General features: G+C 64.8%; 1 protein-coding gene across 4 annotated transcripts; it reads left to right on the forward strand.

Moving 5' to 3' along the window:
• The first annotated feature begins 158 nt into the window (after window positions 1-158).
• On the forward strand, window positions 159-20,740 carry PPRC1 (PPARG related coactivator 1). Of its 4 annotated transcripts, none has more exons than XM_074999320.1 (14): window positions 159-301; window positions 7,192-7,344; window positions 8,792-8,944; window positions 9,741-9,839; window positions 10,732-13,606; window positions 14,062-14,115; window positions 14,552-14,612; window positions 14,915-14,988; window positions 15,197-15,872; window positions 17,630-17,800; window positions 17,998-18,064; window positions 19,731-19,852; window positions 20,024-20,175; window positions 20,422-20,740. In XM_074999320.1, exons 1-14 carry the CDS (start codon window positions 167-169, stop codon window positions 20,523-20,525), a joined length of 4,896 nt encoding a protein of 1,631 aa, XP_074855421.1. In that variant the 5' UTR covers window positions 159-166; the 3' UTR covers window positions 20,526-20,740. The 4 variants fall into 4 exon arrangements, 3 of the variants coding, with proteins under 3 accessions (XP_074855421.1, XP_074855422.1, XP_074855424.1); XM_074999321.1 differs by having other exon boundaries at window positions 17,633-17,800; XR_012646208.1 differs by lacking the exon at window positions 19,731-19,852.
• Window positions 20,741-26,178: the final 5,438 nt, after the last annotated feature.

The following is a 26,178-nucleotide window of genomic DNA, read 5'->3' on the forward strand; positions in this document are numbered from 1 at the left end:
CCATGAGGCCCCGCTTCGCGCCTGCGCGCAGCCCGCCCCCAGGATGCCCCGCGGCGCCGCGAGGCCCGCCGGGAGCTGTAGTTCCGCGCGGGCGGGGGCGCCCCGTCCATCACGTGGCCCGGAGCGAGCTGCCGGCACTGGCCGCGCGGGGAGCGGAGGCGCCAAGATGGCGGCGCTGTGGGGCGCCGGGGCAGCCGCGGGCAGCAGGGGCCCCCGCCGGGGCCGGAGTGGGAGTCGGAGTCGGGGCGGGGCCCGGCGGGGCGGCAGCGGCTCGGAGCCGGCCCCCGCTCCCCCCCCGCAGGTAGGAGCGCCCGGGCCGGGCCGGGGGCCGCGCCGGCCGGTGACACGTGGAGGCGCCGGGCCGGGCGGGCGGGGCAGAGCGGGCGGGGGCGCTGCGGGACGGGCCCCACGCGGGTCCGCGGCCCGAGCTGCAGCCGGCCGCCCCCTCCCCCCGGCTCGGCTCGGCCCGGCCCGGCCCGGCTCTGCTGTCCGCACGTGGCGCTGCCGGCGGGGCGGCCTGGGGCCCTGCATCTGCGTAAGCCCCCCGCGTGGGGCTGCGTGTTCCCCCCCGCCGCACTCATCCCCTCTCGCGTGGGGCTGCGTGTTCCCCCCCGCCGCACCCTGCACTCACACCCTCCCGCGTGGGGCTGCGTGTCCCCCCTGCCGCACCCTGCACTCACACCCCCCGCCCCGCGTGGGGCTGCGTGTCCTCCCTGCACTCACCCCCTACACGTGGCCATCTACCCACCCTGAGCTCACCCCGCCCTGTGTGGGGCTGTGTCCCCATTCCCTCAGTACTCACCCTCTCACGTGAGGCTGCGTGTCTTTCCTCCACCCCGCACTCACCCCCCCACCGTTGGGCTGCGTGTCCCCCCCCCCCCCCGTGTGGGGCCATATTCTCCACCTGTACCCCGAGGTCACCCCCCACGTGGGGTTGCGTGGGCCCCTCCCGACAGCCTATATTAATCTATACACCCACGTGGGACTGTGTACCCCCCCCATTCACATCCACGTGCACACAGGGTCATGCAGGGGTTGTATCCTAATGACACGCACACACAGGAGGCTGTGTAACCCCCCCACGTGTACACATACGGGCTCACGGGGGGGCCGTGTAACACACCACGTATCCATGCAGGGGCCTGTATAAGCTTCTCCGCTACAGGTTCACGCAGGGGGCTGCGTAACCCCCCCCCACGTGCATATGGGGGTTCCTTTGTAGCCACCCCCACGCAGGGAGCAGCGTCACCCCCCCAGGATCTTGTGGCCGGGGTGGGGGGTCTGTATCTCCCTCACATACACACAGATGGCTGAGCACTGCTGCCTGCTGGCCAGGATCACTGCCAGCTCCTCCCTCTGCAGGGCAGGCACATGGGAGTCGCTCCTGCTGGGGCTGACCCTGGAGAGCCGTGTCCCTGTTGGGTGGGTTGCTCTGGAGTGTGGTGCCCCCAGTGGCATCCTAGGTTCCTGCAGCCTGTACCCACGTGTGAGACGCGCTGGGCACCCCAGTGAGCCGTCAGTGCAGGGCTGCGGCCAGCTCTGATGGGCCTCATGGGGAAAGGCAGGGAGGTGTCCTAGCGGCAGACGGCTCTCGTTTGGGGGTCTGTCTGAATAAGGCCAGGGGTGCAGAGCTGGGGGCTGCTTGTCCTGCCAGAGCTGATTTCTTGGCAATCCCTCCAGTCTGCCAGGCTTGCGATGAGCATCCGTGTTTGCCAGCAGTCCCAGCCGCGTGCTTGGCTGCCGTCCTCAAACTCCTCGCCCTGGATGTGCTGGCAGCTTTTGTATTGACAGGCAGCAGGAGTGTGATGCCCCTGCGACAGCCTGGTGCGCAGCTGCCCGCCCTCTGTATCCTCGCCTGCATCCAGGGAGGAGTGTTGCTTGCTAGCTTTGTCAAGCTCACCTGAGAAGGTTGCCCTGACAGTAGTTTTGCTTCCAGGCCACCTTCCCCTCTCCCAGCGCAGTGAGCTTCTCCGGGCGTGTGTGTGTGGACACTATTGTAGCTTATTGCCACGGGCAGATGCAGGTGACGCTGCGTCAAGCGGGAGAAGGTTTGGAGTGGCAAATTAACCCTTGTGAGGAGCACACACCTGGTTCTTGGCGAGACCTGTGGCCTTGTGTGATTCCTGCACCACCTGGGGCAGGCAGTGGCTGACTAGGACATGGGACGTCTGTTTTGTCAGACTGGAGTTTTCCTTCCCCTCCTCCCCCACCCGCCCCGTGCTTGGACCAGACTTGCCGAGAGCACAGCGCAGGGAGGAGTAACCGGGTTTGGAAGTTAGGGACTGGCGAGGGCCCTTTACACAGACTTGCTACCTGTGTGTTCTGGGCCTAGGCACGCCAACCAGGCATGTCTGTCTTGGGACTACAGGGGATGCAGGGTGGCTGGGTGGGTGCGGCTCTGGGCTGGATTTAAGAGTTCTAGGTTCAATTTCTTGCATTGCCACTCGTGTCCTGGGCTATTGTGGACGGCCACACACACAAGTACCAGGGAGGTTGCCGTGTTAGCCTGTATCTTTGAGAACAACAAGAAGTCCTGTGGCACCTTATAGACTAACAGATATTTTGGGGCATCAGCTTTTGTGGGCAAAGACAGGTCTTTGCCCACGAAAGCTGATGCCCCAAAATATCTGTTAGTCTATAAGGTGCCACAGGACTTCTTGTTGTACGTACACACACACACACACACACACACACACACACACACACACACACACACACACACACACACACACACACACACACACACACACACACACACACGCCCTTGCCTGGTCCTGCCTCAGTTTCCCCATCTCTGCAAGTGGAGGTGATACTACCTTCCTTTGCAAAGTGCTTTGATCTGTACGGACAAGGAGCGCTAGGCTCAGAGAGCAGAGTCTGGTTTTTTAGCCTCTCTCTCGATTGCTGGGAGTGGTAGAGGACGTCGAGCCGGCTCTGGCATAGCAGCCTCTGCCTCTGTGCTATCTGGGAAGAGGGGACCAGGAGAGGCTCTGCTTTACTGGAAGTCTTGACGTTCTGAAACGGGTCTGTCCTGAATCCGAGCTCTGCAACGCAAAACTGGTCTCCTTCGCCGATAGAAGTTGGCCAGTGGGAGAGATTCCCGTGTGTGCCTGGCTGCTTTTGTCCTGGGAGAAACACTTAGTCGTGTGTTCCAAAGCCAGCGTGTTCCCACGGCTGCCTGGAAGTCGCTTCACTTCGCCATTGCCCTGAAAGGAGGCATTTTATCCGGTGGTACTTTGCCTCTTCACGCCATCCTGTGCAGCCGCCTCCCAGGAGATGCCCTGGCTGACTGGTTTCTGCTGTACTGGTAGGCAGCAGCTCGTGCCTTTTCGAAGCGTGGCTGCATCTTTTCAGCGTGGGTGTTTAGCTGACTAGACAAGGAGTTGTCCTGGAGGTGTTTGGTGACAGATCAGTTAATGTAAGAACCCTCCCAAGGGTTTGCTGCGTGACGTCAGTGCCTTGTAAGAGGATCCTCTCCAATGCAGTGCACTGGGATTGCAGGGCCTCGCCAGGGTTCGGGCTGGTTGGGAAGAGGAGCTTAGCTTCAAGCTGTGTTGAAAACTTGCTCCCTGGCTGCTTTTGGGTCTGTTCTGCCCATAGCCTTATCTCTAAGACCTGGTCCCCAGGGCACGTCCTGCTCTAGAGCCCTAGGATGGGACAGGTTCTCCAGGCCAGGGGCCGGGCCCAGGCCGGCCAGCTGCCACACTGGAGACCTCGGGGGCCCCCCTGAAAACTGCTTGTCTGCTGAGAACCTTCCCTTCAGGGATAGCCGGCTTGGCCTGGGTAGGGCTGGCTGGCCACTCAGCAGGAGACTGGACTCTGTGCCTGGCAAGCATGAAGTGAAGCGGATGGAGGCAACCCCACACTTAAATGCACGAGGGACTTGCCTTGCTCCTCCCCAGCAGGCTGTGTGTCTGGCCCCAGGTGGTCTCTCTGCCTGCCAGTCGAGGCTCCTATGGGTTTTGGTGGGAGCCTGGACCCTCTGCTTCTCACCTGCGGCCTGGCACTGAAAGCCCTGCTAGCGGCGGGGCAGGTCGAGGTTCTTCCTCTCATTGCCTCAGAGACCAGGTAGCTGGCAAATGCCCCTTGCTTTGACCAGGGATCACGTGGGCTCCCAGCTTGTGCTTCTAAGAGGCACAGAGTGCTGGGCCCAGCAAAGGAACGTCCCCCTGTGGGGCCTGCAGCCTGGTGAGCAACGGCTGGGGCTGGAGTGGTTTCCTGCTGTGCTGCCCCGCTGCGGAGAGGGAGCGAAGTCAGGGAGGAGGCGAGGAAAGCGGCTAGCTGGCGGGCTCGGAGAGAGGGCCTTACAGCAGAGCAGGAACAGGAGAGCTGTAACTCCACGCATGGGATCGCAGCCTTGGGGAGCAAACTGACCCCCTCCGTGACCAGGGAGGGTTGGGAAGAACTGAAGACACCCCATCTACAACAGCCCCAACTGGCTCTTCTGGGGAGCCAGGTCACTAAGGACTGCTCCCCCCGGCCTGTGGAACTCATTTCCTCGGGCTGTCGGGGCAAATAAGCGAGCACTTTTTCTGAAGGCCGTTAGACTTTCTGCCCCACCAGCAGCTGCCGGGGTGCTTCCTCTGTGTGCACAGGCTCTGGGGTGCCCCCTGCACCAGGGTGGGTCTGTTCCCACAGGACTGTTGGACCCCTCAGTCCTGCAGGCAGCTCTCTCCCGTGCCCTGGGAAATCTGTCGTCTGACCTGCCTGGGCCTGTTGTGAAGGGCTTGTAAGCTCAGCGTGGCCTGACCCGGCAGGGGTGAAGTACTGGTCTGGCTTCCTCGCGACGCTCTGCGGGGGCGTGCAGGGCTGGCAGCATGCTGCAGGGCTCTGGCTGGGAAGCGTGCGCTCCGGCCAAGCCTCATTTGGCTCATGACCCGGGCGCTGGCCTGCAGATGGCAGCTGCTGCATAAGTTGGCGCCTGGTCTGACTGCAGCGTTTCCAGTGCCTGGGAACTCCTGCTCCTCCGCATGATTCCTCCCTGGGGGTGTGCTGCAGCTGCTTGTTACTGCTGCCTCCAGCCTCTGCAGTAACGGCTGGGTCTCTGGGCGTGTTCGCACTGCATCCAGCCCTGCCTGCTAGTGCCAGAATGATTCACCAGAGACTGCTCTGCACGGGAGAGGCCTGGGCTCTGGAGGGGAGTGCTGGGTGGTGGTAAGAGGGTTTACGGAGCGTTCCCCCCGTGTATGCGAGAGATACCGGCTGACGAGCCGTGGCAGCGTAACTCATGCCTCATGCGTCTTCTGCCTGGCACCCCAGCCGGCTCTCACCCTGGTACGGGCTGTGTCAAACAATCCAGCAAACGCAGGATACCGATCCTGGCTGTGCCTTCAGTTTACTCTCCGGGGGCCTCTGCTGCAAGAACATTGATGCTTCAGCGTGAGAGAAACGGCTGGTCCCCATCGCAGCAGCTGCCGGGGGAGCACGCTGCTGCCAGCACAGAAGTTCTGGGCATAGGAGCCGGTCGTGTGACACAGATTCTGACCCCTCCCATGGGCAGCTCACTGCCAAACTGGAGCTGCCAGGGGAACAGGCCTGTGCCTGGCTTTCTTGGGCCTTGTCTCCACTCACCAGAAGATGGGCGCTGCAGGAACTGATCCCCAGGGGGTCTAGTAAGGAAGCGCTAAATGGAGCCCTGGTTGCGCTCTCATCAGTGCTGGTGATCCACCAGAACGAGAAGTGTGCAGGGAGTCGACCCTCCAGAGCAGAGGCGCTGAGGTGACTCAGTCTAAGGCCCGTCGACTCCAGCCAAGGTGTTTGCGTAGCAGGAGTTGTGTGACTTAGTTTGATGCTGTCCTTTGTGTAGACCTGGCCTTAAAGCTCAGCTCCCAGGCAGGAGAGCGAGGGGAGCTGCAGGGGTTCCCACCAACGCAAGCCGGAGTCAGGGCTGGTTTGGGCCTCTGTACACGAGGTCACTTTCAGGTGGCAGCTGAACTTCAGGGACGCAGGCTAGAAAACTGGGGATTAAATTCCTAGCCCTTTGGATGGCCAAGGAGACCTGCTGGAAGTGCCTGCCAGCTGATGCTGCCTGCCCTGAGAGGGTGCATCGCCCACTCATCTCAGGGGAGTGCGCGTGCGCAGGCTGAAGTCCAGCGCTCTGGAAACCCATGCTGCTGATTCAGCACTCTCATTCGGGCTTTCCTCATTGACGCATACATCAGAGTAACCGGGCTGTGGCAGGCTGGCGTGCCCTCTGCCTGTTGTCAGGGCTGTGCAGTGCTGCGCCCTGGTCCGTACTTGCAAATTGCATCAGCCTGGGTGTGGTGCTAAAGGCCCTTCTGCGCCGTAGTTGGGTCGCTCTCACCCTGTGGGGGTGCGGCTGGCCAGGCGGCGTGTCTCGGAGATGGGGGTTAAGGTCGGCGGCGGGGACTCTTCTGTCTGTGCAGTCGGATCCTTCCTTGCAAGAGGAGGCGGCTGCGGGAGGGACTTTACACCGCTTGGCCCTGGGGCACCTCTGCCCCATGCGATGTGGTAAAGCGCAGCTGCACTGGACCAAGTGCACAGAGCCTGTGGTGTTTGCTGAGACATAACCCAGAGGGGTGAGTGGTGTGAGCCGGGGCTGGAGAAGGTTTAGCTGCCAGACTTGACACCTCCACTTGCCCGAGGACAGGGTGGACTCCAGTGCCTGGGACAGCCCCTGGCTCGTGGTGGCATTTCTCCAGTTCATTGCTCGTTGGGGTGTGGGAATGGGGACTCTCACGCCAGCATCCCTCGTGACCCTGCCCTGTCCTGTCCCGTCTGCTGGTGAACTAATTCCCCCTCGCACGCGCACAGGCCTGAGGGGTGTGCGCTCAGAAACCAGGCGACAAGCCCGGCTCGCTGCTCGTTCGCCGCTCGTCAGCTAATGGCAGAGCCGTGGGCTGGAGTGCTGCGGGTGCAGGCGCTGGTCCACAATGCCAGCTCTCGCAGCTGGAGCTGGAGCTGCCCGAGGGGTGATGTCACAGCTCCCGGAGCCAGACTGTCTGTCGTTGGCACGAGTCCCTTGCTGGCTGGCGTGGCCGAGGAGGGAAGCTGCGAATGGTTCCCTCCCCAAGGCTGGAGCGCTGAGTGACAGCCACAGCCCGGGGGGGTGGGGTCGCCTTGTGTTGGTGCAGGGCCCTGCTGTGCAAGCACGGGGGGCGCGGGGCGTGGCCTGTTGCCCAGCGAGCGAGCACACCCGCCCGCCCCAGCTGTCTCCTTGCCCCCTTCTAGTGCTGCTCCCTGGAGGAAGATGAGTCCGGCCAGCACTGGGCTCCCCCGGGCAGCGATGTGATCATGGAGGCCGACGAGATGCTGGGCACGATGCAGAGCTACTTCGACTCCTCTGTGATCTCCATCCTTGAGGACTTCAGCTCCCTGAACGAGGTAGGAGGCTGCCCACTGCTGGGCGGGGGAGCAATGGGCGATGGATCCTCGGCTGTGCTCGGGGCTGTCCCGGGAGAGGTGGGCCAGTGTGCGACCTGCGGCAGCCTGGGCCCCCTCCAGCCCCTTGGCGGGTGGTTACACCGGTGTGCCGGTCCACAGGAGGGCGCTCTGACTCGGCTTGGGAGGCGACCGGTGAGAGCCGGACACAGACCTGAAGTGGTCCCAGTGTGATCCAGCAGAATTCGCTTCCAAAGCTTCCCAGCTGCTCAGGCTAAAGGGGCCAGAGTACAGGTTGAACCTCTCGCGTCCGGCACCCGCCGGGCCTGACCGGTGCCAACCAAGAGTGTTTACCAGACCACGGGCAGTCAGTATCGTCCGGCACTTAGGAGGCGTTCAGGGGTGAACTACAGCTGAAGAACAGCGCAGAACACTGGGGGCTAGAAACAAAGTGGGGGAGTGGGGAAAGTTGGCCACGCCCAAGGTAAGTGGTGGTGTGGCTGACTGGAATCCTGCCGGTTTTTGGGTGCTGCCAGATGAGAGAGCTTCAGCCTGTAGTCTAGTCTGACTTGCTGTAGACACAGGCCAGGGGCCTTTCCCCCCAGCCCAGCAAGCAGGTCGCCGATCGGGCAGGCAGCTGGGATCTCCCTGGGAACTGTGCTGAGGCAGGGCTGGGAATCTCCACCCTTGCCTGCTTTGGCCCCTCTCTTTATAGCCTTTCCTGCCAGATATTGCTGCACCCCACTAGGCCCCAGATGAGCTGTACCCTTAGTAGCCCCCAGGAGTCAGTCCAGCGCTCTCCTGTTATTCCTCTTTCCTGCCCTTGTCTTCCACCCGACATGGTGCTTTGGCCAAGGGCCTGTGCTGGCCCCTACGCCCATTAGCAGCTCCCCGTTCCCTGGCCCACTCCTGTAGCAGTGCTCGTCTCAGGGTAGGGGCAGGAGCTCAGCCAGGCACTTCTGCTGGGTCTCTGGTGCCTCCCCTCCGTGTTCCGAGTGCTCAGGCCGAGACTCGGCCAGTCACGGTGCTGGGAGCGTTTCAGTCCTTAGGCAGAGCCCCAGCAGGGTCTTACTGCTGGCACATGCCCGGCCCAGCCCGGCCCAGCTAGTTACCAGTGTGCCGTGTGAAGGGCTCTGGTGACTACAGCGTGGCAGGAGGGACCAGGACTCCTGGGTTTCCTTCCCAGGGTGGCAGCATGACTCCGGCAGCTCCCCTCCCTGCGGGATGCCTGAATCTATGCAGTGCTTCCCCACGGAAGCCCCACTAACGCAGGCTCTTAAAGCGGGGTAGCCCTCTGTCCCAGGAGCAGCGTGGCGTTTCCTGTCGCACCTGCTGGCCCATGGGGTGTGGAGCGTGGCCAGTGTCCTGGGGCGGCTGCTTGTCCCCCTTCCCCCATGCAGTTGGGTGTCTGGCTGTGCCCCGATGAGCACATGTTCTCCTCTCGCGCCAGAGCAAGGCCTGCCTCGACGCCCCAAACGAGCTGTCCTTGCTGACAGCCATCACCGAGATCCTGGACAGCACGGACGACGAGACCTTGTCTCCCTTTGACACGGCCATGGACTCGGAACTGCTGGCATTGCCCCGTGAGCGGGAGAGTTCTTCGGTAGGGTGTGTTCTCTGCCCGGCCCCGGCGCCGGGGCCCTGCCTGCCCAGGTGTAACACGCCTGGCCCCGCTGCCTTAGTCCCCAGCTAGCCGCGGCAGCTCAGCCACACACAGCGTGCGCCTGGGTGCAGATTGGGTTATGGAGAGAGACGTGTCTCTCAGAGCTGGAAGGGACCTTCAGCGGTCATGGCATCCAGTCCTCCCGCACGCCCAGCAGGACCTCTGTCACCTGGGTTCCCAGCTGGCCCCCTCAGCAATTGAGCTCACAACCCTGGGTTTACAAGGCCAATGCTCAAACCACTGCGCTATCCCTCCCCCCCAGTAGCTTGTCCACCTGTGGGGCTGCTTGGCTCCCACTGCTGGCTTCTTCCCTTGGGGCTCAGAGTACCCGGGAAAGGAGAGGCCCCCATCCCAGAGCCATGCCGTGGCAGTCTGCCAGGCACCCCCAGTGGTCACAGCCCTGCCCTGCTGGACGTCAGAGCCGTGGGGCTGGGACGTTCAGGGATTTGCTGTTAGCTGCAGAGCTGGCCGAAGCCCTGCAAACCAGCTCGTGCTACCAGCTGTGCTTTGCAAGTGCTGTCGGGAGCCACGGACCAGGCTGGGTCTGAGTGCTGCTCACGGAGCCCCGCTTCAGGACCCTGCAGTGGCTGGTGTGTACCCTGAGGTAGGGTGTGCCAAGCTGGGCATGTGGGGAGAGGCTTGGACACCAGACCCGAGCAGGGGCCGCTGCCCACCTGGCTAGGGTTGGCCTGCCAGCTCTGTCTTCCACCCTCTTATTGGCCATCCTACCCCTCAGTTTCAGAAGTTCCTCGGCTTGTCCCGGCCCTCCCCTGAGCGCAGCTTTCCTGCCTTCGAGGATCCGTGGGCCCTCAGCGGCACGGCTGCCATCGGAAAGGTCAGAGGCAGCTCCTGGGAGCGTGCGGTGGCCCGGGGAGTGCCTGGGGCTGGGGCAGCCAAGGGCCTTGCGGGAAGGCATCAGCTGGGTTGGCCTTTGTGCTCATATCTCGATGGGGGTGGGGGGTCTCCCGTGGTGCCAGCTGACTGGCTAGCCCAGGGCTGGTCTCCAGTAGCCCCAGGGTTCTCGGGCCAGGCCTGAGCTGTCTCTTCTGTCTGGAGGGGCACAGCCCTGCGGGTGGTGCAGCCAGATGGCCAAGGGGAGCTGCTGGTGCAGGGCGTCGGCTCCCGGGGCTGGCAGCACCCCACTCCTCTCCTTTGGCTGCCGTGTCTCTCAGGGCAGAGCCCTGCGGCTCAGGGATACCGGCTTTGGCCCGTGGATGTCCACAGCCGGGGCCGGGTGTTTGCCCGGGCTGTACCCGGGGAGCTGTTCGCCCACGGCCCGAGAGCAGCAGACCCACGAGCAGTCCTGCCAGCCGAGCGGAGCCACTCTGGCTTCAGAGCTGCTGGGCAGCACCAGGGCTCGTGTCCTCAGGCCTGCAGCTCCCCGCTCTCCCTTGCCCTTCCTGCCCGTGTGGGCCCCGGGGCTGCCGTGTGACTGGAAACCTTGCTCTGCGCTGCTCGCTGCTCGGGCCCGGGTCTCCTGCCACGTGGGGACTGCTGCCAGCACCGGGGGGGGGCCGCCACTCAGGAGCTTGTCACCACGCTGGCAAGGCGGGAGCAGGGAGGGGCAGCTCCCCTGGGGATTAAACGGCTGCTCCCTGGCAGCCCATGGGCCTGGCCTTTGCCCCAGCTGCTCGCAGGGCCGGCTGAGCCCGCCGCCTCCTGGGTTACGTGTGGTGTCCTGCTCTGGGGCATAGCCAGCTCCTGACTGTTCCCCCTTTCCCTGCCAGGCGGAGCCGGGCCCCTTGGGTCTGCCCTGGGACTGTCCACTAAACTGCCTGGAAGAGCCAGCCAAGCCAAAGCCCTGCCCCAGTCGAAGGCCGCGGGCTGAGCGCAAGCTCCCCAAGCCCCCACCACAGCGCAGCGATGGGGAGGAGGAGGAGGCGGCCAGCCCAGGGCAGGCCGCTGGCGGGGCGATGGCTGGGGCCCTGCTGGAGAGCCCGGTGGAGTTGTGTGTGGTGGCTGCGAGCGAGGAGGTAGCCTGGCCAGACGACAGCGAGGCTCCCTGCATCATTAGCACGGCAGACGGGTCGCTCAGCGAGCTGGTGAGGTCCATGCACCCGTACTGCCTGCCCACGCGCTCGGTGGGCCTGGACCCGGCCGGTGAGCCGGCGCCGAAGGAGCTCTTACCTGGCCCGCTTGTGCTGGAGGTCGTGCCGGGCTCAGGCGAGCACTTGGAGATCCCACTGGTCCTGCAGCAGCGGGGCCCAGGAGCCTGGCTTCCAGCGAAAGAGGCAGTGGCCAGCGAGTGCCCAGCCGAGGGGGAAGATGCCCGGGAGCCGTCGCCTCCATGCACCGTGGTGCCGGAGGGAGCTCCTGCCCAGGGGGGTGAGACTGAGGGCTCCGGCAGGGCCCCCCAAAAGGAGCCTCCCCGTCCGACCCAGGCCAGAAAGTCCCCCCGAGGGGCAGCCCCCGAAGCACAGGCCAGAGCGAGGCCCAAAGCCCAGCTCCGGGAGAGCAGCCCAGCGGTGCCGGCAGGCAGGAGGCGCCAGGGCGCTGAGAAGGGCCGCGGACGCGAGCGGGCCAGGAAAAGCCGGAAAAAGCAGAGAGAGGTGCTGCAGAAGGGCCCAGGCCCGCCCCACAGGCTTGGCTCCGTGCCCTTGGGGCAGCCGCCAGCCAGCCAGCCCTCCCCCAGCCGGGCCGCTCGGCCCTCCACGCAGGTGTCCGCCTTCCTGGAGCAGCAGCTGGAGCAGGCTAAGAAGGAGGGGCAGATGGAGCTGCGATCGGCCAGAGCGAGGCCTAGGGCGGTGGCCTCGGGGGGCGCCCTGCAGAGGAAGGGTCACCCTGAGCTGCAGAAGCAGCTGGAGGCCAAAGGGCCCGACCTGCAGGCAGCTGTGCAGGACGCTGGGGCCCCAAGGCCCTCAGAACATGCTGTGCCCAGCTCCGGGCAGCGGCTGGCTGCTGTGGGACCCGGCCCTGGGGAGCAGGGCGAGGGGAGCGCCAGCCTGGAGACCAGCCCCCGCAATGCCGAGGAGGCAGCTCCCCGGAGCCCACAGGAAGCAGAGCGGGCTGAGGCGGGAGCTGCTGCTTGGCCGCCCAAGCCCAGGGCGCTCAGCCTGACGGAGTACCGGCTGCGGATGCTGCACCGCCTGCCTGGCGGGGGCCAGAGGAAGGAGGGGGAGTCGCAGGCAGTCAGCAAGTGGCCCAGAGTTCCCGAGCCCCCCAAAGAGCTGGCGGATATCCCCTGCCTGATGGCACCTGTGGGCCCCCCACCCGTGCCCCCTGCCCAGCCCGGGGAGATGCCCAGCACCCAGAACGGCCCAGAGAAACCCTCCAGCTTGAATGTCACTGCTCCTCCAGCCAGCCAGGCACCAGCAGGGCCTGCCCAGCCCAGGGGGATGCCCAGCTCCCAGAGCAGTGCAGAGAAACCCTGCCCGCCTGCTCCTCCAGCCGGGCCTGCCCAGCCCAGGGGGATGCCCAGCTCCCAGAGCGGTGCAGAGAAACCCTGCCCGCCTGCTCCTCCAGCCGGGCCTGCCCAGCCCAGGGGGATGCCCAGCTCCCAGAGCGGTGCAGAGAAACCCTGCCCGCCTGCTCCTCCAGCCGGGCCTGCCCAGCCTGTACCAGCTCCGGTGCCGCTGGGACTCAAGCTGCCTTTCCTCCCGCCTGCCCTGGGGTCAGCTCCTGCACCGCTCCTGCCAGCTGCCACCACTGCCTATGCCCTGTGCCCACCAGTGCCTTCCTGGCCTTGCTTTGGCCCCCCGCCTGCCAGCTACCCCAGTCTGCCTCCACCACCGCCTGCCAGCGGGTCACCCAGCGCCTTTCACCTGCTGCCTGGCCTGCCCCCTCCTGCACCACCCCTTCCCCACTTCAACCCAGGCACGCCGTGTGCCCCTCTGGGCTGGCCCCTGGGCCCCCAGCCTCCCTACTGGCCTGGGGTCCCTGTGCCACCTCCAGTGGTGTACAGCGACCCGGGGGCAAAGCCCTTCCCAGCTAGTCCTCTCCCCGAGGGGGCCTTGGCTGGAAGCACAGCTTGTGCCAATGTCTCGGCCCCAGTGCCGAGCGGCCACGCACCCTTGGCTTTCACCCCACAGCCCACAAGGCCCCTGCCAGCCAGCCAGCCCACCTCTGCTGCCCCAGCTCTGCAGTGCGCTGCTCAGCCCTCGGCCAGGGCAGCTTCCGGCCAGGCCTGCGATCCCAGGAAGCGCAGCCGACCTGTGGGCGAGTCACCTCCCCCCCGGCCTGTGGGGCAGCCTGCTGCTCCAGCCCCAAGGGAGGCCCCTGCCCCCCGGCCTGTGGGGCAGCCTGCTGCTCCAGCCCCAAGGGAGGCCCCTACTCCTTGGCCAGCTGGAGAGTCACCCGCTGCCCAGCCCCTGAGGAGGGAGCCCCTGGATCCCCTCTCCCCTGGGGAGGCTGCAGCTCCAGGAAAGGTTCCGGTGCCCAGCCCTCTGGAGGGGGCCCAGCCGGACTCCAAGGCAGTGGCCCCACGAAAGCCCCAGCCTGACCCGCCGGCCGTGCCCAGGAGAGCAGCAGCAGGGTCGAGAAGGCGAGAGGAGAGCCAGGCAGCCAAGCTGGTCCCTGCCCGGCGCGGGAGACACCAGTCCCTCGTCAGCCAAGCCCAGGCGGGAGCCAGCAAGGACATGGTGCAGGCCTTCATCAGCGAGATCGGTGAGGGGCCGGGCGCGTCAGGGTCTCGCTCGGTGCGAGTGGCGAAGCTGCCCTGGGGTGCATGGTGGAGGCTTCCCACAGGCCAGGTTCTGCCCGCACAGGCCGGGCCAGGCCAGCTCTCCGGAGTTGCTCCCACTGGCTGCAGAGCTGCTGGGCAGTCAGATGGGGCTGGGACCCCCCAGGGAGGAGCCTTCTCCCCCTGCCCCTTCCTGCCGTGGGAAGGGCTGCCCCATCTTTGCCCCAGGTCCCAGAGGGTCCCTTCCCTTTCCAGTACTGTGCCCAAAGAGCCCTGGTATGGGAGTCCCAGCCGTCAGGGCACGAGGTGCTGGGCTACGCCTGGCCCCAGGGCAGCTGCGCAGCCATCGGTGGCTGCAGCGAGTGGACTCGTTGGGGGGCGGCCCAGCCTGCGTCTGCTCAAGGTGACCTAACAGGCAGCGTCTCCCTTCCCGCTGCAGGAATTGAAGCCTCTGACCTGTCCAGCCTGCTGGAGCAGTTTGAGAAGACGGAAGGTGAGTGGCTGCCGTCCCCATGTGGCGCTGCAGGCTGGGACCCGCGAGCCAGGAGGGATGCGGCCTGGCAGAGCGCAGTCCTGTGCCCCCGGAGGTGCCAGGCTGCTCCGTCCCGAGCTCTGCAGACACGGATTCTGGCCTGCAGTGAGGCTGTGCCAAGGCCGGGCAAGGCAGCAGAGGCTCCTGGCCTGGCCAAGCGATGGGTCCCAGCATCAATCGCAGTAGTCACATCCTGGGGGTGAAGGGCCGGCCTGGCCCATTTCCCGGCCCTGCCCTGTGTGTAAGCTGGGCCTGTGGTGGCGGGGGATGGCTGGGAGGGAGGGGAACCCATCAGGGCCTTGTGCTCTTCAGGGAGCCAGCCCTCTGGGGGTGAAGGAGGGGGGCTCTGCCAGTGGCCCCAGCTCCCTCAGCCCCCATGCACCCCCTCTCGTTCCAGCCACCAAGGAGGAGCTGCATGTGCGACGCCCCAGCGACAGGCCAGCAGCGGGGAAAGCAGGGTGAGCGGGGTCCCCGCAGGGCCTCTGTGCCCCGCCACTCGGCACAGGGGAGTGGGCTCAGGGGAGTGCAGTCTGCAGCCCAGCCAACCTGCTGTCCCCTGGAGGCTGCGGGGCTGGGGCTGGGCATGGATGGGAGGTGTCCTGCAAGTACAGGGACAAACGCCGTGTGCCAGGGCTGTGGGGATGGGCACTCCAAGGGTGCTGGGAGGCACACGAGGGGGCGCGAGGGCCCTGCCGCCTGGCACTCCCCAACACTGGGGACCTTGGCCGCCTTCAGCAGTGCACCCCTCTCCCTCCGGCAGGTCCGAGAGCCACCAGGACAGGAGCCCGCTGGACAGCCTGCAGGCCCAGGCTCCGGAGCTGGCCAACGTAGCTGGTAACGCCCTGGCAGAGGGGTCGCTCGGGCGGGCTGCTGGGGTGGGGAATCCGCTGCCCATGTTCGGCTCCGCGGCTGGGATAGCCACGGAGCGGGGAGGGGCCCGGCTGGCAGCTGCCCAAGGGTGCAGGCCCGAGAGTGCTTCCATTGCTCTTGGGGTGCGTGCATGTCCTGGGGCGCACCCCTGACAGCCCTTGTTACCTCGCAGGCCTGACCCCTCCGGCAACGCCACCCCACCAGCTGTGGAAGCCCCTGGCTGCTGTGTCGCTGCTGGGCAAGGCCAGGAGTTCAGGGGCTGTGCCCCCAGAGGGCAGCCTGCGAAGTGCCAAGCAGAGCAAACTGGGGGGGAAGGGCCCTCCCCCCAGCCACGTGGGCTCCGGAGACCACGACTACTGCGCCCGTGGCACTGCCCAGCCGGAGGAGGGCCCCAGGCTCCCCAGCACACCAGCTGCGCCCGTGCTCGGCTCCCGCTGGAACGTGAAGCATCACCAGGATATCGCCATCAAGCCGCCCTCCTGCCTGGCCCCACGGACGCTGGGCTCTGACTCCAGCGAGCCGCTGGATCACCGGACTACTGCCTGGAGCCAGGCTGCTGCAGGCAGGAGCAGCCCCCCCACCTCGGTTCTCCTCTCCCCGGCTGCCTCCCCCTGCCGCGATGAGGCGCCGCGGACTCGGGACCTGCAGCCGGCTGTCCAAAGGTCCCTGCGCTGCTACCGGAGACGGGGGCGCTCGCCGAGCCCCCGCGACCGCGCCAGCCGCTCGTTCAGTTCCACCTCCAACGGGGCCAGCACGTCGTCGTCGTCGTCGTCCTCCTCCTCCTCCTCCTCCTCCCGGTCCCGGTCCCGGTCCCGGTCCCCGTCCCCCCCACCAAAGCGGTGGCGAAGGTAAGGGGCCGGTTCTCTACCCCTGGCTGTGTCCTGCCCCCTCTCGGCTCCATCGCCAAGCTGGCCTGGCTGGCTCTCCCGTGGAGTCAGGCCATCTTGGGCACGGGGAGCCCTGCACGTGGCCTGCAAGTCCTGGGGCAGTGGTGGTGGGGTGGGCGCTGGGAGCGACCGCAGAGCAGCAGGAGCCTTGTGCAGGTGGTGCCCTTTGCTGGGCACAGCAATGCGCTGGGGCTGCATTCGGAGGCCCACCTGGGGCCAGCCAGGCCCTCGTACTTCTGGCTGCTCCCCGGAGCCTAGGGTGCGAGTGGCTGCGCCGAGCCCGTTCCCCTCCTCTCTGGGCCGGTGGCGAAGGCAGGCCGGGGTCAGCCCAGCAGGGGATGGGTCAGGCCCTCGGCAGTGGCCGCGCTGCTCCAAGAGGAAGAGGGGGCAGGCAGGGGGCTCGCTCTGCAGGCCCCTGACTCGGGCCATACGTGTCCCAGTGGGTGGCTGGGCGCTGCAGGGGCTTTTCGCAGAGCTGGAGGCCAGCGCTCGCGCTCAGGGCTGGGTGGGAAGATGCGGGAGTGTCCTGCAGCCCCGGGCCCGCAAGCCGGGTTGCCCATGGCTCGCTCGCTCACAGGTGGCCGCAGTGCGTAGCCCCAGCCAGGGGCCTCGGCCAGCCTGGGGGGAGCAAAGCTGGCAGCCAGTTGAGCATGGCTGGCCCTGTGCCAGAGGGCAGGGCTGCAGCGCTCACCCACTGGGGCTGGGGCGCAGCCTGGCCTGCGTGGCTCAGACCAAGCCATGCTGCCCTGTGGCAGCCGCTGATGGCTCTGCCTGCAGCCGGGCTGGGCCCCGTTTCTGGAGCCGGGCACCGCAGTGTCCCACAGCGCCCATGCCAGTGACGGCAGCCCTGACTGCGGCGGGGGAGCCCCCTCCAGTTCGTACCTCTCTCGCCCTGATCCTGAGACTGTCGCCTCCTCTGACGGGTGTGGCCCCCTGCCCTGTGGGGTCAGCTGCTGTGTGCTCAGGGTGAGCGGTGGCTTTCCTCTCCATAGGGCCGGGCCAGGCTGGGCCAGCTGTGCTCCTGCCTCCGCACCGACCTTGTGCTCCGCAGCTGCCCGAGGCAGGCCCAGACGCTGTCTTAGCTGCAGCCCTGGAGCGACTGGCCTCTCCTGGCTCTCCGCGTCTCGAGCCCCTGGCTGGTGCTGGGTTCCCCGACCCCCTCACCCTACATGCCCCAGAATTGGGCAGTCTTTCCCGCCAGGCCCACCACCTGGCCATGGCGAGGCCGTGTTGTGCCTGCGGTCACTGGGCAGGGAATCCCCCCGAAGCAGGGCCGGCGGCGGGTCAGCCCCTCCGCTCCCGGAGAGGGCTCAGCCCAGCCAGGGCCTGCGGCAGGCAGTGGGGTCGTATGCCTGCCCCTCACCGTGCTCCCTAGGCAAGCAGCGCCTGTGCCCTGGGCCGCCTGTGCTGGCTGGCTGCCCCCGCAGCAGAGCTGGTGTCTGGCACTGGGCACCCCCTGCTCCTGCTCCCGCTGTCTGTGGCGGCTGCCAGGTGAGCTGCAGCCGCTGCTCCTCCCCGTCACCAGCAAGCGCCAGGCCAGGCACCGCTCGTTAGGGCTCAGAGCAAACGACCGACGCAGCTCTTCACCAGGCAGAGCTGGTGCAGGTGCTGAGCAGACCCTAGCAGGCGCCCCGGGTCCCAGCTGCCTCCCAGCCTCGGCGCACTGGGGCTGGGCTGCGGCGGGGCACCTGGGCTGACCACGGGCCTGGCTTCTCCAGCAGGTATCGCTCCAGGCGCTCCCGGAGCTCCCACTCCTCCCGCTCCAGCTGCGGGTCCTGCGGCCGCTCACGGGACAGGTCATCCTCGGCGTCCACGGCCAGATCCTCCTCGGCGTCCTGCAGCCGGTCGCGCTCCCCGGCCCCCCACAGGAGGAGCGCCCGGCGGAGAAGGTAGGGGTGGCCCCGGCCCGTGCTGCTGCCTGGAGTGCCAGTCGTGGGGTGGCTGTGCTCGGGGCACCGGCCATCTCCCTCATGGCACACTTCCAGCTGCCCTGCTCTCCAGCCCTGGAGCTTCCCCAGGCCCCCGCGCAAAGCCCAGAATGGGCCTGGCCCCCCGGCTCCCAGCAGCCCTGTTTGTGTCCCGCCAGATTCGATTACTGCGACCCCCCTGATCGCTGCCAGCGCCAGAAAGTCCTCCACAAGGAACGTGCAATAGTGAGTGTGAGGCGCTCCCGCCCTGGGAGCTGGGGGTGGGGTGGGGGTTGTGGTCCCCTGACTGCTGCAGGCTGGGTGTATGTTGGTGTGTGGGGGTGTGGCGGGAGGGGCAGTCCCTGGGAGCTGTGGCTGGGTGTGTGCTGGTGGGGGGGGTGGTGGGAGGGGCAGTCCCTGGGAGCTGTGGCTGGGTGTGTGCTGGTGGTGGGGGGGTCTGCATGGTGGGGGGGGTGGAGGGGCAGTCCCTGGGAGCTGTGGCTGGGTGTGTGCTGGTGGGGGGGGTGGTGGGAGGGGCAGTCCCTGGGAGCTGTGGCTGGGTGTGTGCTGGTGGCGGGTGGGGTCTGCGTGGTGGGGGTTGGTGGGAGGGGCAGTCCCTGGGAGCTGTGGCTGGGTGTGTGCTGGTGGGGGGGGTGGTGGGAGGGGCAGTCCCTGGGAGCTGTGGCTGGGTGTGTGCTGGTGGTGGGGGGGGTCTGCATGGTGGGGGGGGTGGAGGGGCAGTCCCTGGGAGCTGTGGCTGGGTGTGTGCTGGTGGCGGGGGGGGTCTGCGTGGTGGGGGTTGGTGGGAGGGGCAGTCCCTGAGAGCTGTGGCTGGGTGTGTGCTGGTGGGGGGGTGGTGGGAGGGGCAGTCCCTGGGAGCTGTGGCTGGGTGTGTGCTGGTGGGGGGGGTGGTGGGAGGGGCAGTCCCTGGGAGCTGTGGCTGGGTGTGTGCTGGTGGGGGGGGGGGATCTGCATGGTGGGGGGGGCGGAGGGGCAGTCCCTGGGAGCTGTGGCTGGGTGTGTGCTGGTGGCGGGTGGGGTCTGCGTGGTGGGGGTTGGTGGGAGGGGCAGTCCCTGGGAGCTGTGGCTGGGTGTGTGCTGGTGGGGGGGGGGGATCTGCATGGTGGGGGGGGCGGAGGGGCAGTCCCTGGGAGCTGTGGCTGGGTGTGTGCTGGTGGCGGGTGGGGTCTGCGTGGTGGGGGTTGGTGGGAGGGGCAGTCCCTGGGAGCTGTGGCTGGGTGTGTGCTGGTGGGGGGGGTGGTGGGAGGGGCAGTCCCTGGGAGCTGTGGCTGGGTGTGTGCTGGTGGGGGGGGGGGGTCTGCATGGTGGGGGGGGCGGAGGGGCAGTCCCTGGGAGCTGTGGCTGGGTGTGTGCTGGTGGGGGGGGTCTGCGTGGTGGGAGGGGCAGTCCCTGGGAGCTGTGGCTGGGTGTGTGTTGGTGGGGGGGGGGGTCTGCATGGTGTGGGGGCGGAGGGGCAGTCCCTGGGAGCTGTGGCTGGGTGTGTGCTGGTGGCGGGGGGGGTCTGCGTGGTGGGGGTTGGTGGGAGGGGAGTCCCTGGGAGCTGCGGCTGGGCATGTGTGGGGTGCGGGGGCCTGTGTTGGTGGGGCAACAGCAGCCCATGGAAGCCAGGGGCAGGCATGGGGGGCCCAGATGACCAGGTATCTATCTGCTCCCGGGCTCTGTGTGAGCGTCAGCCCTTCTCCCGGCGAGCTCGGAGCCTTGCCAGACTGGTACTCGGCCGCATGCCGCAGGAGGGCACTCAGCATGCTGAGCCCCTGGGCACAGGGCCCTGCTGTCGGGCAGGCTGGCAGGTCTGGGCCCTGGAGGGATGTGTGGCAGGCCACACTCGGGGACTGGCAGTGTCTGGCCCAGGCCCAGGCTCAGGCCCAGCTCACGGCTCTGCTCCCTGCAGGAGGAGAGGAGAGTTGTCTTCATCGGCAAGATCCCCAGCAGGATGTCGCGGGCAGAGCTGCGGCACCGCTTCTCCGTCTTCGGGGACATCGAGGAGTGCACCCTCCACTTCCGGGCTGAGGGGTGAGGCTGGGGGGCCGCGGGGCGGGGGGGGCAGGGGGCTTTACCCAGACCTGGTTGTGCCTGGAAGGCCAGGCCAGGCCCAGGCCTGGGGAGTCTCTGCCAGCTGCCCGGTCCCGTGGGAGGAGCCAGCGAGTGTGGGGTTGGACCATCATCAGTCTGCCCCTTCCCCAGGGACAACTACGGCTTTGTCACCTACCACTCCGCCGAGGAGGCCTTCGCCGCCATTGAGAGCGGCCACAAGCTGCGGCGTCCGGACGAGCAGCCCTTCGACCTGTGCTTCGGGGGCCGCCGCCAGTTCTGCAGGAGGAACTACGCTGACCTGGGTGAGTGGGAGCCCCAGACGCGGACGCGGCCTGTGCCCAGGAGCCAGGGTGGGAGCCTGCCCAGCTCCTTCCCTGCGCCCCAGCACAGCTCTGCCGTGGCAGGAGCTGAGCGCCTTGCCGGCATAGCCCAGCACCCTGAGCAGGCTGGGTCCTGCTCCCGGTCCCGGAGCTGCAGTGTGGCAAGTGCATTCCCACGTGAGTCCCCTCCCGGTTCCTTGCCACTTAGATCCGCCTTGTGTCTTCCAGACTCCAACCGGGAGGATTTTGACCCTGCCCCTGTGAAGAGCAAGTTCGACTCCCTCGACTTCGACACCTTATTGAAGCAGGCGCAACGCAACCTGCGGAGGTAGCCCCGGCTGTGGCCGCTCCTGCCCGCAGAGGAGGCGCCGGCCGGCTCCCTGGTCGGCCCGCGGTGGAACTGGGCTTTCCAGAGCAATGCAAGAGCCTCAAGGCAGATTTTTTAAATGTGTTTTTCTAAGCAGTATTTAAGGAGGGTGGATTGGTGCTGGGGAGGGACTGGTGGGGCTGCCCTATCCCAGTCGCTCCAGTTAATAAACCTGGACCCAACCCACTCCTGGCTTGTCTCTCTCCCTCCACTGCTCAGGTCTGGCATCCCCTGGGCTGGCTCAGGAACTGAGGGTGGGGCTTTTGGGCAGGTCCCCCAGTGGGGCTGGCCCCGCAGCTGCCATGCACATGCCAGGGAGTGGGGTGGGAGCCAGAGCCTGCCCCCCCGGGTGTCCCCTGCTTGGCCTCTCGGCAGCGTGTGACACCAGGGGTCCGGCATGGCAACGTCTCTGAACCCCTCTGTGACGGCTCAGCATAGGGAGCTTACTTCCCCTGGGCTGGGCCGGGCCAGTGCCGCTGGGGGCACAGGGCCGACGTGGGGGCGTCTGGATGCTCTGTCCTCGGCAGCACCTGCCCGAGGCTCGCTCTCATCCAGGGCTGCACGCAGGGCAGGGCCAGGACCCCCAGAGACTGTGGGAGGTCAGGGCCAGGCAGCGTGAGGCCCAGGTGTCATACGACGGATGACCCTGTGTCAGGCTGCAGAGGGAGGCACCTCAGGCATCTGTTTATGAACGTCTGTAGCTTGTGACATGAAGGCTTGTTCGTATGCCCGGTCTCGCGTCCGTACAAGAGCGCACACCGCCCTGGTGTTGAAGAGCCGCAGTTTCCCCTTCGCAGATACTGCTTGCGAGCTCCATGTGGAACAGAGTCTTGAATGCAGCTACTGCTTTCCCTCCCCTGGTTCTGATACCCTTATCTGTTCCTCCAACCCACTCGGCCCCCAGCTCGGCTCCGCCCCGCCCCACCATTTCTTCAGGGACAGAGGTGTTACCTGCCAGCTTAGGGTACAGCCACAGGGCGTCATCCTTAGCCTCTGTGAGGTGCTCTGCCTGTCACACACATGAGCATCATGTTCTCTCCCCCGTTCCAGACCGAACTGAGCGGGGTCACTCAGCCAGTGACCTGGGGAAGTTCGGGGCCCTCCCTGCGTGACAGGGCATCGGCTATGGTGTTGTTGTTCCCCTTGACGTGGACCACCTCCATGTCGTAGTCCTGCAGGAGCAGACTCCACCGCAGGAGCTTGGCGTTGCCCCCTTTCATGTGCTGCAGCCAGGTCAGGGGTGAGTGATCGGTGTACGTGGTGAAACGCCGTTCAAACAGGTACGGCTGCAGCTTCCCCAGCGCCCACACCATGGCCAGACATTCCTTCTCTATGGCCGCGTAGTTCTGCTCCCGGGGCAGCAGCTTCTTACTCAGGTACACGATGGGGTGTTTCTCCCCTTTGTCATTCACCTGCATGAGCACCGCCCCCAGCCCCACGTCTGAGGCATCGGTGAACACCAGGAAGGGCTTGTTGAAGTCTGGATTGGCCAGCACTGGGGCCCTGACCAGAGCCTCCTTCAGCGCGCAGAGGGCCTCTTGGCACTGCTCTGTCCAGACCACCTTGTCAGGCTTTCCCTTCTTACACAGCTCTGTGAGGGGGGCTGCGATGGAGCTAAAGTGGGGCACAAACCTCCGGTAGTACCCCGCCATCCCAATGAAGGCCTGGACCTGTTTCTTAGTCTGGGGCTTTGGCCAATCTCTGACAGCCTCCACTTTAAGCAGCCGCTGCCCACCTTGTGGCCCAGGTAGGTCACCTCAGCCTGTGATGGAGTGGGGGATACCTGTGTGTGTGAGTGGCTCACAGAGGGTGTGGGGCTCCTGCTGAGGGTAACCTTGATGACCAGGTAACACCTTTGTACTGGAGACAAAGGAGGAGGTGGAGCCTGCGGGGTTTGAATTGGAACGGGGAGTTGGAAGCAGTGAGTCTGGGCTGGGGGAGAGAGAGACAAAGCGGGGGGCCAGGCCCCAGCTCTGGGGGCCCCTTGGGGCCTCCTCTCCCCAACATGGATGGGACTGGCTGTCTCTGCCGGCTGCACTGACTCCTCCGTACGACGCTGTGTCCTGTCGGCTAATAAACCCGCTGTTCTCCTGCTGAGTGAGTCACTCCTGCCTGCGGACGGGGTGCAGAGCTTGGGGGACCCTGAACCCCATCACAGAGCCATCCCCACCTTGCACTTCCCTGCCTTGATAGTCAGCCCGGCCTTCTGAAGTCGGTCCAGCACCTGGCTGGTCCTCCCACATCTGGCTGACGTCACACATGTCCACCTAAGGTGAAGCTCTGCTTCCCTCTCAGCAGCTGGTCCACCAGGCACTGGAAGGTAGCGGGTGCCCCTTTGAGGCTGAAAGGCAGGACCAGGAACTCGTACAGCCCCACCGGGGTGATGAAAGCCAATTTAAGCCGGGTGTCTGGATCCAGTGGCACGTGCCAGTACCCCTTGGTGGGGTCTGTGGTGCGGAGGTAGTGGGCTCCCCTGAGCTTGTTCAGGAGGCCATGAGGCTTGGGCATGGGGTAGGCATCTGACACGGTGATGGCGTTGAGCTCGTGAGAGTCCACACAGAACAGGGTTAGCCCATCCTTCTTGGGGTCCAGCACTGGAGGGGAGAGCTGGGGCTGGGGGAGGGCTGGGTTACCCCCAGGGCCAGCATGTCCTGGATTGCCCATTCTAGGTCCTGGACTGTTTTTCCCCATGGCTCTGAACAGCGCACACTTCATAGGAGTGTGGTCGCCTGTCTGTTCGGTGGACAGACAAGTTAGTGAGTCCGGGTTGGTCAGAGAACAGCCATTGGTGTGAAGGCAGAACCTCCCTGATCTCCGTCCGCGGGGCAGGGGTCAGCTGGTCAGAGAAGGGAATAGATTCTAGCAAGGAGCCGGCTCCTGTCTCAGTGAGCAAATCCACCAAGGGATCATCCCCCTGCCCCTCCCAGTGTCTGCACACGGTCAGCACCAAGTTCTCCCTGTCCCAATAGGGTTTCATGTTGACATGACAGACCCGGTGGCTGTGGGCCCAGTTTGACAGTTCCACCACATAGTTCACCTCATTTAGCTGTTTCATGACCTTGAAGAGACCATCCCAGGCAGCTTGTTCCGCTGCACGGGTACAATAGTCACCACTTGGTGGCATAGGCTCGGGCCCTGGCGTTACGGTCATACCAGACCTTTTGCTGCCTTTGGGCCATGGAGAGGTTCTCCCTGGCCAGGCCCATGAGCTCGCTGAGTTTTTCCCGGAAGGTCAGTACATACTGTACCACTGACTCCCCTTCAGGAGAGGCCGTCCCCTCCCACTCTTCTCTGAGCAAGTCCAAGGGTCCCCGTACCCTCCTTCCGTACAGCAGCTCAAACGGGGAGAACCCCGTGGATTCCTGGGGCACCTCCCTGTATGCAAACAGCAGGTGGGGTAAGTCCTTGTCCCAGTCATGGGGGTGCTGATTCATGAAGGTTCTCAGCATCTGCTTCAGAGCCCCATTGAACCTCTCCACCAGCCCATTGGTCTGCGGGTGGTAGGCTGTGGCCCAGGTGTGCCGGACCCCACACTTGTCCCACAAGCTTTGCAGTAGGGCTGTGTGATGGGGTTCTGGGGTCCCCCAAGCTCTGCACCCCGTCCGCAGGCAGGAGAGTCTCTCACTTAGCAGGAAAACAGCAGGTTTATTAGCCGACAGGACACAGCATCGTACAGAGGAGTCAGTACAGCCGGCAGAGACAGCCAGTCCCATCCATGTTGGGGAGAGGAGGCCCCGAGGGGCCCCCAGAGCTGGGGCCTTGCCCCCTCCTTTGTCTCTCTCTCCCTCAGCCCAGACTAACTGCGTTCAACTCCCAGTTCCAATTCAAACCCCTCAGGCTCCACCTCCTCCTTTGTCTCCAGTACAAAGGTGTTACCTGGTTGTCAGGGTTACCCTCAGCAGGAGCCCCACACCCTCTGTGAGCCACACACACAGGTATTCCCCACTCCATCACATCTCTCCCCCCTTCCAGACCGAACTGAGCGGGGTCACTCAGCCAGTGACCTGGGGAAGTTTGGGGCCCTCCCCTCGTGATTGGGCATCGGCTGCACCCTCAGTGCTCCCCTTGATGTGCACCACCTCCATGTTATAATCCTGCTGGGGGAGGCTCCAACTTAGGAGCTTGGTATTGGCCCTTTTCATGTGATGCAGCTGGGCAAGTCCCTTTAGTTCCCTCAGGTTGGTCGGTCTCCCTGCTTCTGTCTCTGGTTCATTAGCCACGTTCTCAAGTCGGGCAGGCAGAGCCCATACAGATGCTGCAGCACCAACAGATCAAATAGTTTTTTTCTGGTTTGGGCCCTGCCCTGTCTGCCCACCAGCCCATACAGCTGCTCCAGCTAATGTTTGGAATTCAGTTACAGTCCAGTAAAGGAAGGTACAAATGCTTCCACCCTTGGCATTTAGCCAGACCACCAAAATGGTTGTGTGCCTCAGTTTCCCCTTCCATGCCACACAATAGGTTTGGAATGTTCCTCCTCATGTGAGAGGTTGCAAGACTAGTTACAGAGACCAATGGTGACATTTCAGAGTTACAGACTTCAACATACAATTCATGCTTCTACATCAATGTCATCGTGTCACATGGCTCTTTTCAAACATTCAGTGCATGGTACAATTCTACAGCTTTTGGTAGCAGCACCCCTTGGTTACAGCAGTCAGCGTGAGTAACAGAACAAACCCATTGCAACTGTACATTTACGTTGCTCTTTGGTAGACCACAACCTTTGTGCAACATCCTTGAGAATCCAGTATTTTGGGGATAAATGTCTGAGGCCTTTCTTAGCACCATCAAGTTCTAATCTTCTCTCTTGCCCCCTGGGGTGGAAATTTGATCTCTCTGGGTGTGCCCTCCCTTCTAACAAGAGCTGGGCCATTGATGATCTCAGGGAGACGGCCCCCTCCCTACCAGTCTGGAAATTTCCAAACCAAACTGCTTTCTGAGAGTTGTTTTGTGAGTCCCAGACGCAGAATCCACATGAAGGAATCCCTGTTTATCCCTTACTGGCCCACCAGGCCCAAAGCTCCTTTGTCCTTCCACCTCCAACTACTGCCTCCCCATGGAATCAGAAGTGGAGTCCAGTATAAGAATATAAGTGTTTTCACCATCTGGAGATGGGGAATTGCTGGCGCTCTCCTGCATCCTACAGAGACTGGCTGTGCAGCTGTTTTACTTGGTTCTCACAGGGCTGCTCACATTCCCTGAGCACCAACTTCCAATTCCTGAGAAACTTTTACACTGCCTGCTTTGGACCCTTGCAGAGCACAGCCAGTGGTTTCACACTCAGGCAGGTCCTGGCCATCAGGAGCTGAAACAAACTTCTCCCCAGGCAAAGGGCTGCTCTGGCTCTTACAGACAAGCACCTTTCCTGTTCACTTTCCTTTACCTTACTCCCATTTTTTGCAGTCCCCACAGATGGGTCAGGAAAAGTTTTAGGGAAATTCTCTTCCTTAAGAGCTTTCCCAAACAACAACTCACCCCTGTCTGCCTCCACTGGGGCACTGCTCCCTTGAGCCACAACCAGCTCCTGGGTTTCACTTACACTCAGGATCACTTCTGGCCCATTAGGCAGATTACCACGTAATCCTCCTCCAGGCAGACAGCCAGTACCACCGGACAGA

The sequence above is a fragment of the Carettochelys insculpta genome, chromosome 7 (genome assembly GCF_033958435.1).
Source record: "Carettochelys insculpta isolate YL-2023 chromosome 7, ASM3395843v1, whole genome shotgun sequence".
Lineage (NCBI taxonomy): Eukaryota > Metazoa > Chordata > Testudines > Carettochelyidae > Carettochelys > Carettochelys insculpta.

What these genes read in the sequence shown, in the direction of transcription:
- PPRC1 (XM_074999320.1), top strand. Translation starts at nt 167, where the DNA reads ATGGCGGCGCTGTGGGGCGCCGGGGCAGCCGCGGGCAGCAGGGGCCCC. An exon ending in GCACGGCTGCCATCGGAAAG is followed by an intron (nt 9,840 to 10,731) that starts GTCAGAGGCAGC and finishes TTTCCCTGCCAG; the next exon opens with GCGGAGCCGGGCCCCTTGGG. An exon ending in CCAGCAGCGGGGAAAGCAGG is followed by an intron (nt 14,613 to 14,914) that starts GTGAGCGGGGTC and finishes TCCCTCCGGCAG; the next exon opens with GTCCGAGAGCCACCAGGACA.